Below are 13,145 nucleotides of genomic sequence, written 5' to 3' on the forward strand. Positions count from 1 at the left end.
CTCGCATCTACTGCTGCTGATTGCAGAATGACCCTGTGTGAATCTGGTGCTTCTGTAGGGGTGAGACTCTTAACATAGCTTGCATAAACACCTGCCCATGCTTCCTTCTAGTCCCCAGAATTCTACCAATGCATGTCAGCCCTGGTCCTCAGTACCCCTTCCCATTCTAACCCTGCCACCTGCAAGTGGCTCTGCCAAGTGACCTGTAACACCCCTGCTCTGGATCCCTAATCCTACTTATACTGTACACCTCAAACCTGCAGCAGTATCGTTCTGCTGTCCTGGGTTCTGCTGTCCTGGGTTCTGCTGCTGGCTAAGAGAATCCAACTGTGTGGTGATTTTACAAGGTAAACATATCCTGGAGACAAGCATGAAACCTGCCGACTTGTTTTGACATGTGATCTGAACCAGTTTTGAATCCATGTTTCCAGAGATGAATAAAGAGAGCAACTCCACTATCCTGCTGAGCCTCTAACACTGATCTTGTCACTCTGTTGTTTTTTTTTTTTTTCTGACTTTAAACATGAGTCTGGCCTGCTGGAGGAGGAGGAGGATGATAGTGGTGATTTTTCTTTTTTTTTTCTTTGTGGATCTCTCAAGAGTGTTGCTTAGTGTGGCCTGGTATGGCAGACTCTGTGCTCTTTGTTATACCATTATAACACTAGAGTCACTCCATTGTCATCAGTAGGGTGACTTCAGATTAACTGTGGTATGACTGAGAGTAGAATCTGTCTTCTGTCATCAGCACTCAAGTATTTCAGTCTCTGTTGGCTATCCTGAATGAGGTATCTTATGAAGAAAGTGGGAGAAAGCACATAATAGGGGAAACAGAGGAATTGAAATGACTTTGAAACTGGTCAGGCTGGCTAAAGCACTTCTTGTTTTGTCCTTTCTGTCTCCATACAGTTACGCTGTTTGAGTTGACAGTTGTCAATGATTGGTACATCATCATGGTATGTAGATCTCGGGGTACTTAAATGTATTCTTGTGTATACCACAGAATTCTTGCCAGCAAGGTAAAGAAGTATGGGCTGGATGAATGGATTATAAGGTGGATACAAAGCTGGCTAGATCGTCGGGCTCAACGGGTAGTGATCAATGGCTCCATGTCTAGTTGGCAGCCGGTATCAAGTGGAGTGCCCCAAGGGTCAGTCCTAGGGCCTGTTTTGTTCAATATCTTCATTAATGATCTGGATGATGGTGTGGACTGCACCCACAGTAAGTTTGCAGATGACACTGAACTGGGAGGAGTGGTAGATACGCTGGAGGGTAGGGATAGGATACAGAGGGACCTAGACAAATTAGAGGATTGGGCCAAAAGAACTGATGAGGTTCAACAAGGACAAATGCAGAGTCCTGTACTTAGGATGGAAGAATCCCATGCACCGCTACAGACTAGGGACCGAATGGCTAGGCAGCAGTTCTGCAGAAAAGGACCTAGGGGTTACAGTGGACAAGAAGCTGGATCTGAGACAACAGTGTGCCCTTGTTGCCAAGAAGGCCAATGACATTTTGGGATGTATAAGTAGGGGCATTGCCAGCAGATCGAGGGACGTGATTGTTCCCCTCTATTCGACATTGGTGAGGCCTCATCTGGAGTACTGTGTCCAGTTTTGGGCCCTGTACTACGAGAAGGATGTGAAAAAATTGGAAAACGTCCAGCAGAGGGCAACACAAATGATTAGGGGACTGGAACACATGACTTATGAGGAGAGGATGAGGGAACTGGGATTGTTTAGTCTGCAGAAGAGAAGAATGAGGGGGGTTTTGATAGCTGCTTTCAACTACCCGAAAGGGGGTTCCAAGGAGGATGGATCTAGACTGTTCTCAGTGGTAGCAGATGACAGAACGAGGAGTAATGGTCTCAAGTTGCAGTGGGGGAGGTTTAAGGTTACATATTAGGAAAATCTTTTTCACTAGGAGGGTGGTGAAGCACTGGAGTGTGTTACCTAGGGAGGTGGTGGAATCTCCTTCCTTAGAAGTTTTTAAGGTCAGACTTGACAAAGCCCTGTCTGGGATGATTTAGTTGGGGATTGGTCCTGCTTTGAGCAGGGGTTTGGACTAGATGACCTCCTGAGGTCCCTTCCAACCCTGATATTCTATGATTCTATAGTCAGCACCAGGGTTTTGTCATCAATTCTTAATCACTCTGCAGCGCAAGATTCTCTTTAACACAGATTCTTTTTCATCACTCTGATGGAAAGTGGGTAACTTTTGGCTGACATGGATGGGATGAGAGGGTGGCACTGTTAGCTGCCTGCCAGGAGCTGTCCTCCCCAGTAACATCACTCAGATATTCTGACAGACAGGTTGCCACTGGCTGGCTCTGCGCTGTACCTTTTGGCTGTTATACAGCATGTGACAGCTATTGAGCAATTCTGAATGGTTTAGGGAGAAGATGGAAGGTTCTGAATGCTGCCCTTTTACCTCATGTATTTCTCAATTAGGTTTCTCATCAGTCGTCTTATTTCTTCTCTCCTCCTCCCTGTCTCCTCTTTCTCCCCCTACCCCCATCCTCCCACCTTGCTATGTATGGTTGAATGGCAGCCATTCTCTGTAATGCTACGCAGGAAATCTGCACTAGGAATAACCTCAGGATCCTTGATCTAATTAATTCTGAATGCAGCATGACAGACCTGTTGTACCTTTGGTGTAAGGGTGTTAGTGCCCTCACTCTTCAAGCACTTCTGTACTATAGCTTGTTGTCGCAGGCACTATGCTGTATATTGGTAGCTAGATATGTAGCGAGATAGCTATCTCTACGCTTTTCTGTAGCACTCGTCACCATTGTGTGAGTATTTACACATCAAAGTAATATATGGGAATCTGTGTTCAATCCTTTAGGGGAAGGGCTTCTGGCCCAGGGGCCAGCTGGGGCTTTGAGTATGGTAGAGGCAGTCCCTGGGGTTAGATACGTGAGGTGCACTACTTGTCCTGTATTTCATGAGGTACCGATTTATATTTGGGGGTGGGGAGGCGTGCTGCTTTGTCTGCTCTCAAGGGGACTAATGCAGCTTCCCTCCTCTTTGCCTGCCACTGAACTCCTGCCTCTCTTGTCCCTAGGAAGGGGTGACCTCACAAACCTCTCACTGGAGCCGCCTCTACTTCATGATCTTCTATATTGTGACCATGGTAGGTCCTCAGTGCACTTTTGATGGAAAATCTCTAAATGCCAGCAGCAGTCTTGCTATGCTCTAGTGGAAGAATCCGCAGCCAATTAGGGACGTTCTCTTTATGAAACGTAGCTCAGAACGACGCATGTGTCCAAATCACTTTTACTGGCTTTGATATGGCAAGAACTACAAGTGTTGCCAGAGTAGACTCATTATTATGTAGCTGAATGTGAGTTATAGTGGTGTGTAGTGATAACTCCATCTTGTCATACCGCCCATTCCCAGTTCACTGGCAGGCTGTTACACAAACACATCACCTAGACTCATGGATTAGGATTTGTACACTCCCTCTGCTGAAAGGAGGGGTGAGGGGAAGCAGCAAGAATTCAGGTGCAGTTCAATTAGAACCAGACTTGGAAGGATGCTGCAGTTACAAACCCTGTGACGCTCTCTACTCATTCTGGCTCCCTTCCCAGGTGGTGATGACGATCATTGTGGCCTTTATACTGGAGGCTTTTGTGTTCCGCATGAACTACACCCGAAAGAACCAAGGTTCAGAAGGTCAGTGCCAGGCCTGGCCAGCCTGCTGGTCTGTATAACTTTGCTCCCAAAGTCTGGCTTGTGTGTATGAGAGAAAACAACTGAACAGGAAAGGCCTGATTTTATAACCTCCTCACGTGCACCCACAATTCTGTAGTTGCAAATAACGGCAGTTACAACTGCTGCCATTGGATATCCAGCTATCTGAGCTGGGTGTAATCGGGTAGCTTGATATTTAAATACAGCAACTGCAGTTATTTGATTTAAATATCAAGCTACCCGATTACACCCAGCTCAGATAGCTGGATATCCAATGGCAGCAGTTGTAACTGCGGTTATTTGCATTCCCAATTGAGTGCGCACAAAATAGGCTATGAGGTGTAGATCCTTTTTTTAAAAATCAGACCTTTTGGCCCCAAACATCCTCGGAACTAGAAAAACCCTCCCAATCCAACATACCTGCCATCACCTTATTGATTGTTCTTTTCTAACTTGTTGATAAGATGTGGCTCCTCTTGCCATCTCCCAGTCTGAAGAGCTTAACACAGTCTCCCACAGTATTCTTGCCAGCAAGTTGAAGTAGTATGGGCTGGATGAATGGACTATAAGGTGGATAGAAAGCTGGCTACATTGTCGGGCTCAATGGGTAGTGATCAATGACTCCAAGTCTAATTGGCAGCCGGTATCAAGCGGAGTGCCCCAAGAGTCAGTCCTCGGGCGAGTTTTGTTCAATATCGTCGTTAATGATCTGGAGGATGTTGTGGACTGCACCCTCAGTAAGTTTGCAGATGACACTAAACTGGGAGCAGATGTAGATATGCTGGAGGGTAGGGATAGGATACAGAGGGACCTAGACAAATTAGAGGATTGGGCCAAAAGAAATCTGATGAGGTTCAATAAGGATAAGTGCAGGGTCCTGCACTTAGGACGGAAGAATCCCATGCACCGCTACAGACTAGGGACCGAATGGCTAGGCAGCAGTTCTGCAGAAAAGGACCTAGGGGTTACAGTGGACGAGAAGCTGGATCTGAATCAACAGTGTGCCCTTGTTGCCAAGAAGACCAATGGCATTTTGGGATGTATAAGTAGGGGCATTGCCAGCAGATTGAGGGACGTGATCATTCCCCTCTATTCGACATTGGTGAGGCCTCATCTGGAGTACTGTGTGCCGTTTTGGGCCCCACACTACAAGAAGGATGTGAAAAAATTGGAAAACGTCCAGCAGAGGGCAACACAAATGATTAGGGGACTGGAACACATGATTTATGAGGAGAGGCTGAGGGAACTGGGATTGTTTAGTCTGCAGAAGAGAAGAATGAGAGGGGATTTGATAGCTGCTTTCAACTACCCGAAAGGTGGTTCCAAAGAGGATGGATCTAGACTGTTCTCAGTGGTAGCAGATGACAGAACGAGGGGTTATGGTCTCAAGTTGCAGTGGAGGAGCTTTAGGTTGGATATTAGGAAAAACTTTTTCAGTAGGAGGGTGGTGAAACACTGGAATGCGTTACCTAGGGAGGTGGTGGAATCTCCTTCCTTAGAAGTTTTTAAGGTCAGTCTTGACAAAGCCCTGTCTGGGATGATTTAGTTGGGGATTGGCCCTGCTTTGAGCAGGGGGTTGGACTAGATGACCTCCTGAGGTCCCTTCCAACCCTGATATTCTGTGATTCTATATGCCTCTAAAGGAATAAGTCAACACCTTGACTGGCCCTGTTTGTTCCTGTACAGCCAGCTTTGTGCTATGAAGCTTCAGAAGAGTCTCACAAAAATGATGAAAGGATTGGGGAGCAAGCCTTATAGTGATAGTCTCAGGGAGTTTGATGTATTTAGTGTAATAAGAGAAGGCCAAGGGTTTACTTGATTATGGTTTACAAGTACCTACACGGGCAACAACAATTTGATGATGGGTTCTTCAGTCTAACAGACAAAGATATAACAAGATCCAGTGGCTGGAAACTGAAGCTAGGGAAACTTTTAACAGTGAGGGTAATTAGCCATTGGAACAATTTACCAAGGATTGTGATGGATTCTCCCTCATTGGCAGGTTTTAAATAAAGATTGGATCTTTTTTCTAAAAGATACGCTCTAGTTCAAACAAGAATTAATTCAGGGAAGTTCTCTAGCCTATGCTATATGGGTGGTCAGTCTAGATGATCACAGTGGTCCCTTCTGACTTTATAATCTCTGAAAACCCCGTTAGGATTATTGCCCTTGCTGATTAAAACTGTGACTCCCAATGTCTTCTCCTTGTTTTCTTTCCCTCCCTCTGAAGAAGACAATGGCATTGTCCTGGAGAAGGAGATCTCCAAGGAGGAAATGGCAGGTGTAATTGAGCTCTTCAGACGGAATTGTGCTGCCTCTGAAACTGCTCCGCTGCAGAAGGTCGTTGCACAAATGGACAAATATGAGGTACGGAGAGAAGCTGGGATTCAGGCCACAATGCCTGCACTTCTGTGGTGCAACATCCTGGGTCACAGCTGTGGGATTTAAAGGAGCTCTTCTGCTATGGTGCAGAGAAAGCCAAGGGCATATGTGGAAAGAGGCTCTTGTTAGAATCTGCTCTGTTGAAGGGACTCTGGATTGGTGCCCTGCAGATGAGCACTTAAAACTCATTGCACTGAAGAAACTGCAGTTGAATTCCCAGGGCACTGGCCTGAATTCCCACTGTATTCCTGAGATTAAGACCTATCTCACCATACAGAATAAACATTGCTAAGAGGCATCCTGGCCAGCTCACCCCACTGGAAGGAGCATTCTGGTTTTTGAGAGTTCCTAATACTGCAGTTACTGTCCTATAATTCACCTGTGCTGCCCAGTCTGTTTTCTACCTGACCCACTACTGTACAGCTGTCCATACAGTTCTGAAGCATTGTGCCATAATATAACTGTCAGTTCCAAGTTTCAAGCTTACTTCTCTGAAGATGATGGCAATTACTTTTACCACTGGTATCACAAAAGGGATATTGTAAAGCCTGAAAATGAAGATACCTTGAAAACTGTCCCACGCTGTAGCTCTTCCCTTCGAGAGCTCTGTGTCTCATGATGCTGGGAAACTTTAAACTGATTTTTGTAATAGCTGGAATTTGCCCCTTCCATCCCACCCCTCGAATTGTAGACACCAAACTTGCTGTACTAGATGACAGCACGTTTGTATCAGTTGGCTTACTGTGTCTCTCATTGCTTGGGTATTGAAATGTTGAGCAATTGTACACATAGAAAAAATTCAGAACTGGAATCTTGAAGGTTACATCTGCCAAAGAGGCAGTTTTCAAGATATTAAGTCTAAAAATGGCTCTAACCTCAACCATGTCCATTTAAAGAAACATCTAAATAACTGTTTAAATAAGAAAGTTAAACCAGTAACTGTAAGGATATTCTTAATACTCCTCAATTATAAATAACCCAAAATGATCCCACAGTAACTTAGGCTGTTACTCTCTGCTTGTGTGAGTTGAAACTAACAAGACCCCTTGAGTAACCTGGCGGGTATAGGTGAAATGAGGAAAGTTTAGTTAGGCACAGTCTCCCTCAGGAAGCTTGGGTTCTCATCTCACCACTGATCTAGCTGTCACCTAGTGGGGCAGGGAGTTGTTGGAGGACCTGGGTTCTTTTTCCCATTTTATTAATATCTCTATACTTTTGTCTTCTCAGCAAACATCGATGCTGTTTCTGGGACGGAGATCAAGGACCAAAAGTGACTTAAGCATGAAAATGTACGAGGAGGAGATACAGGTAGGAAACATCGAGTTGCAAACGTCCTCATAAGTTTCTGATTAGTAATGGACATTTTCCATTGGTTAGAATGTTTAATCATTCTTTAAATGTTGGGAGTCTGCCACCCAGAAGAACCAGACAGCCAGATGCTCTGCAGAATATATAGTATTTAAAGGGCATCTCACAATATTCATAACCTCTTACATTTATGTAGCCCCTTAAAGGCCAAAGTGCTTCACAAACTGGTGCATGCCACTGAAATGAAGTGCTCTCCAGGGTGAAACGCAACACATATTTACCAGTGCCATCAACACCACCTGGCAGTTCAGGGCAGGAGGTGAAAAATAAGGATTAGAAACACCTAAACTGTGTCTACACTACGCAGCTTACAGTGGCACAGCTGCTGGTGCAGATGCTCTAAACTGATGGGAGAGAGTTCTCTCATCGACTTAATTACTCCATTATGCAATTACTTAATTACCGCGAGTGGCAGGAGAAGCTCTCCCGCCAAAACAGCACTGTCTACACCGACGCTTAGGTCGGTATAATTTATGTCACTCGAGGGTGGCTTATTCACACCTCTGAGTGACACAAATTATACCAACGTAGGCTGTAGTGTAAACATAGACCTAGATTAACTGATTAAGCAGTTCCTGCTAATATCCTTCAAACATAGGAGGTCTCTGCTGCAAAGGACAGTTGTTTTCATGCTTCTGTCTTTACCAATTTCTTTCTTGTCAGTTATTAGTCTTATTTACTCCATTGAATAGCACCGTGATAGGGTACCCTTGTCCATCTCAGATGGACAGACCATGGTCTTCATGGTTATGGAGGCTGAACTCCCCTCTTTACCCTGAGGTGCTCCTACCATGCCAATCCTGAGCATATTGGTGAAGAAACCCCCGCAGTCAGTCTGTTGAGCTGTGGGCATAGACTATTATACCACTTGAGCCAGTGGGGGTGGCATCATCCTTCCTTCTCTTGAGCCTGCCCTCCCCTGCCCAACCACTCCTGGGTCAGTCGGAGGGGGCTCACTAATGAGCAGTGCAAACTGTAGGTGCACTTCCCCCATTTTATTTCCTTGGAGGCTTAGTATGAAATCACAGGGCTGACTGGAAAACAAGCATTCCATTTGATGAAAAATTAACAGTTTGAAATGGGTAACAAATGTTGATCTAAACAAAGACCTTTCAGAAACGAGAGAGCAAGAGACTGACCATGCGCTCCAAGCTAGCTAATAGCGGTGTGATTAGGGCATCTCCATGTTCAAGGTCCTGCCCTGCCTGATTGAGCAAGGACTTGAACCTGGATCTCTCATGTCCCAGGTGAGCGCCCAAACCACCGGGCAACTAGCTGTTCCGAGGGTGTTTGGGCACTCGCTCTCCCCAGTGGAAGTTTAGGCGAAACCAAAACATTTCCACAAAATTTTGGTTTCAACAAAAGCCTTTTGCTGAAAAGCTGCTGACTCGCTCTAAACATGAGGAGCCTTTTCAAACACTGGTAAGCTCATTAATACATAGACCAAAGGAACTGATCAGGTCACTGGAACATCCCATGCTGTGCACTGAGGAGTGCACCAGAAAAATCCCTCTCTGGAGGGAAGGGGCCTTTAACTCCACAGGAATTTGTCATGACTAATTTGATGATGATGGATACCAAAGGAGTTAATCTCTGCATCTTTCTGGTGTCCCTTCTGTTGCTAGCAGTGGGATGACCTGTGGCTCCCACAATGAGTGTAACCCTGGAGCTATTCTTTAATGTTGGTCAGAATCTGCTGAGACTCTTCTAGTTTATAGTGAGTGAAATGACCAGTCTGTCCTTAGCAAATGAATCTTAAATGACTGCAAAGGAGGCATGTCACTGAAAGATTAAACGTCCTCACCAGGATTTCCCAGTGCATCCTGCTGTAGCAAACTGCATATGAAGTGATGGGGTGATAGTTAATGCTTTGGACCCAGGAGCTGAGAGCTCAGTGCTTCCATCCTGCAAATGTTACAGCAATGCTCTAGTTAACCCTTTCCTGACAGCAGCTCCAGTTGTATCCAAACTTCACAGTGGAGGAAAAACAGATGTTTATAGAAGCCTGAAAAGAGACAACTAACTAAGCCCTCGCCATTTACTACTGCCAAAGCATCTGAGATGTATTGCACCCCTGGGTTCTCTTGTGTTTCACAGGGAATCATAGAATCATAGAATATCAGGGTTGGAAGGGACCCCAGAAGGTCATCTAGTCCAACCCCCAAGGGGGAAGGGGGAGAGGGTGGCTGTTCAGGACAACGAGAGGGGCATGGGGGAGAATAGAATGGTATGGTGAAGAGACTTCTCTCATTGGGTATGTTCTTCCCTCTGTTCAGGAGTGGTATGAAGAGCATTCCAGAAAAGAAGAGTATCAGTGGCAAGAAGATGTCTTCCCATCCGGCAACCCCATGCCATCCTCGGGCCTCAGGCAGCGCTCACAGACAGTTATCTAGGCCAAGCTAATGCAAATCATCTTTCTATGCAATAACCCCATAGTATTATTTTATAATGTATATAGATATATTCAGTATATCAATCAAATTTGGAGTTTAAACATCTCTTCCCCTGGAACACATCATGAGTTGCTTTGAATAAATGAAAAGCAAAGACCCAGAGGACTCAAAATAGGACTGCTGGAACCAAAAAATAAATATATAACTCTTCAGCAAGACCCTATGCTGCAACTGTAACTAATGAGCATCTAGTACAGAATACTCAGTTGTTCTTCCTGGCCTATGCTTCCCCGACACGGGCCTACAACTAGTCTTACCAGTCGGAAGCCATGGGTGAGGGATATTTAATCCTTTGGAAGAAGGAAATAATACTGAACCCACCTGCTAATATTGAAGTCCGGTACTTAAAATATATTTTCTTTAACCCATTAATTCTTAAGTAAAAGGATCAGGGGGCAAGTTTGTATTTCCCTCCCCATCTAGTATCCAGCAAGATGGGCTTGGATGAGAAGTTACCACTTTAATCTAAACCCATTCTGCCTCTTCCTAACTACCTAGGCTTATTGATGGTTCTAGAGACACTCCCAAGAGCGGTTTCATTCCTGAATAGCTCATTCAACCTCTTAAATCTGTTCTTTGGAGGAAGGCTGTTGGACTGAGCTCCAGTAATTCTGTGGATCCTTACTAAAAGTTATGAGACTTGACAGAGTTTGGGAGCAATGCCCTTGCTGAAGCGATCAGAGTTCAGTACTGATGTCTGTGCTACGCAGTGTCTGTGCTATGCAGGCTGGGAGCCATTTGACAAATCCCAAAACTCCGGCGATCTGATAGTAGGTGAGATGCAAATTCCACAGGATGGTGATTCTGAGCCTTTGTCATTCCACCCTCCAGTTTATAAGCGGAAGATCTTTGCCTGGTATGAGAATGAGACGGGCTTCTGCAGCACAAGGTTGGTGACTGAGCTTCATGTGGGGCTGCGTTGAGAAGTGCTGGGGAGGCATGTGTGCATATGCATGCACACCTCTGTGCAATCACCACCTGGGTAATGTCGCCTTTGCTTTCCCAGTCAGGTTGACGTGACCTAGGGTGACCAGATGTCCCGATTTTATAGCGATGGTCCCGATTTTGGGGTCTTTTTTTTATATAGGCTCCTATTACCACCCACACCCTGTCCCGATTTTTCACATTTGCTGTTTGGTCACCCTAACATGACCACAAGGGAACTTTTCTCCTTGTTTGCCTTCTCTCTGGCAAAAACTTTGCCAGCTCTGGGAACCACTAATTTAGGAATCAGGGCCAGTTTGGGAAGTTTTTCTAATGGCAGAACTGAACTTAGAGATGTGGAAAACAACTCTTCCATCCGCCTGCCCTTCTGTATCATACATAGAGGCAGCCTCTGTTCTCTGCTCTGTCACTAACCTGTTCCGTGACCATGGACAAGGTCACTTAATCTCTCAGTGCTTCTGTTTCCACACAATGGGAGGAACGAAGCTCGCTTGCGTAAAGCACGCCAAGGTCTGTGGATGGAAAGTGCTAAGTATTATAAAAGCATGTAGTCACGGCACATGTGCATTGGCAGATCAAAGGAGAGGTTGCCATGGCATCTTACCTTTGAAATTTGCTGTCACCAATGGGTGCGCCCCTCTAAATGAAGGTGAGAGCTTTTGGGAATCCTGTTGGCAATCTGCACTCCAAAACTATTGCATAGGAGACTGCCTCCCTCCTAAAGCAGACGGCATTAATCCTAAGGTAATACCCCCTTGTCCTTGGAGTTATAGACCCACTGTGAAGGACCATATTGCACTAGAGAAGGGAAGGGAAAGAGTTTCTACAGCTGGCTGCACTGTTCATTTAGGAGCTGCTTTGTCATTCCCATTATGGCCTGTGATGAGATTTTTCAAAAGCATCTTAGTCTTAAGAGCCCAGTTCCCGATGATTTAAGTCTCACATGCTTTTGACAGCCTCCCCCTTGATGGAAGTGGTTCAGAGAGGTCTGACTAAGTGAAGGAGATGGTAGTCACCATGCCTGCATCCACTGCATGCTACTTGTCCTCACTGCTGCATTATGGAATTCATCGGATACTCAGATGAAACACTCTGCTTCCTTTTTGTGTGCAATGGGCTCCATAGTTATGACGTGACACCTGAGCCCTGCCGAGCTTCCCTCTTGAGAAATGGCAGCCATTTTCCAAATTGTGTATATCACATCCAGGACACTCCCTAATGAGCAGCACTGGAAAGAGCACATCTGTTGTTGCTTCTACGCATGGAATCCTAGCTCTGGTGTTTCACTCTACACTAATCTCTAGATGCTGCAAAAGCACAACTTCTATTAATTGCTGGCAGGATGGAAAGCCCCAGGATTGTAAGGGTTTAAAACAAATGCAGCTGTTAGGGAAGTAAAAAAAGATGATTTTCAAAGCCATCATTCAGGCCTTTTTGCACTTCTGGGGGGCAGGGGGACTATATAAAGGGGGCATGAACCTGCAGAACATGGAGTGGAGTTTTCAAGAGCGCCCTCATGTGATGAAGCGTGCACAGGATTGCTGAAAGACTAAAAGTCCTACTCTGCCTTCTGTGGTTTTATTGCTGAGATTTTGATCTGGCCTGAAATATGCACTGTATTTTTTTTTAAACTGAGGTGGTTTGTAGAGGTTACTTTTTCCAAATGACTTAACAGTCACAAGGGAAAAAAAAGTTCGAGTACGGGGCATCCCCTTCCAATTGTCCTCCCCATCCCTGTCTTAGACATTGACTTACCGTAACTACAAAGACAATCATTTTGTAGGGATAAGGGAGGAAACGCTGCAGGATTTTGTATGCTGGTGGTTTGTTTATAAGTAACTTTATGGACATGTCTGTACAACAGCATGTAGATTTTCTGGCACATTAATAAAAACATCCTCTGCTACATAGACAGCTGCCTCTGCTGCTCTTTCCTGTGTCTGTTTCAATAACCAGTTGGTTTGTGGGTGAGCTATTGCCAAACTGAGAGGATCCCTGTCCTCCTTAGATTGCAGTCACTAGGCCCCACTCTAAAAGCTGCCATAAACTTCTGCAGCGATACATTTGAAATGCGAAGTGACCCTAGGATTTTGTAAACTGGCTGCTCCCTTCCTCCAACCCATGAGTTGTCCCTTGTGGTCTAGAGTGAAATTTTCAGAAGTGCCTAGATTCCATTTTTGTATGTGACTTAGGAGCCCACGTCTCACTGACTTTCAGTGTGATTTAAGATCTTAAGTGCCTGTCACTTTTGAAAATGGGCTTTTTCAAATATCACTTTTAGATGGTTTTTACATCTTGTGCAGAT

The 13,145-nt window shown here is 45.2% G+C and overlaps 1 protein-coding gene across 6 annotated transcripts in view; it reads left to right on the forward strand.

Annotated features, from left to right (window-relative positions):
- Positions 1 to 12,752, forward strand: part of TPCN1 (two pore segment channel 1) — a 69,785-nt gene extending 57,033 nt beyond the window's left edge. For 5 of the 6 annotated variants that reach the window (XM_073312388.2, XM_073312387.2, XM_073312389.2 and 2 more), the window contains 6 exons: positions 907 to 953; positions 3,064 to 3,132; positions 3,590 to 3,674; positions 5,923 to 6,059; positions 7,302 to 7,382; positions 9,719 to 12,752. In XM_073312388.2, the coding sequence (XP_073168489.1) occupies positions 907 to 953; positions 3,064 to 3,132; positions 3,590 to 3,674; positions 5,923 to 6,059; positions 7,302 to 7,382; positions 9,719 to 9,835 (536 nt within the window). In that variant the 3' untranslated portion in view covers positions 9,836 to 12,752. Of the gene's footprint in view, positions 1 to 906; positions 954 to 3,063; positions 3,133 to 3,589; positions 3,675 to 5,922; positions 6,060 to 7,301; positions 7,383 to 9,718 lie in introns of those variants that run through there. The other variant, XR_012155006.2, reaches the window with a different exon arrangement.
- The last annotated feature ends 393 nt before the right edge of the window (positions 12,753 to 13,145 follow it).

This window comes from Lepidochelys kempii, chromosome 15, assembly GCF_965140285.1.
Source record: "Lepidochelys kempii isolate rLepKem1 chromosome 15, rLepKem1.hap1, whole genome shotgun sequence".
NCBI classification, from domain to species: Eukaryota; Metazoa; Chordata; order Testudines; family Cheloniidae; genus Lepidochelys; species Lepidochelys kempii.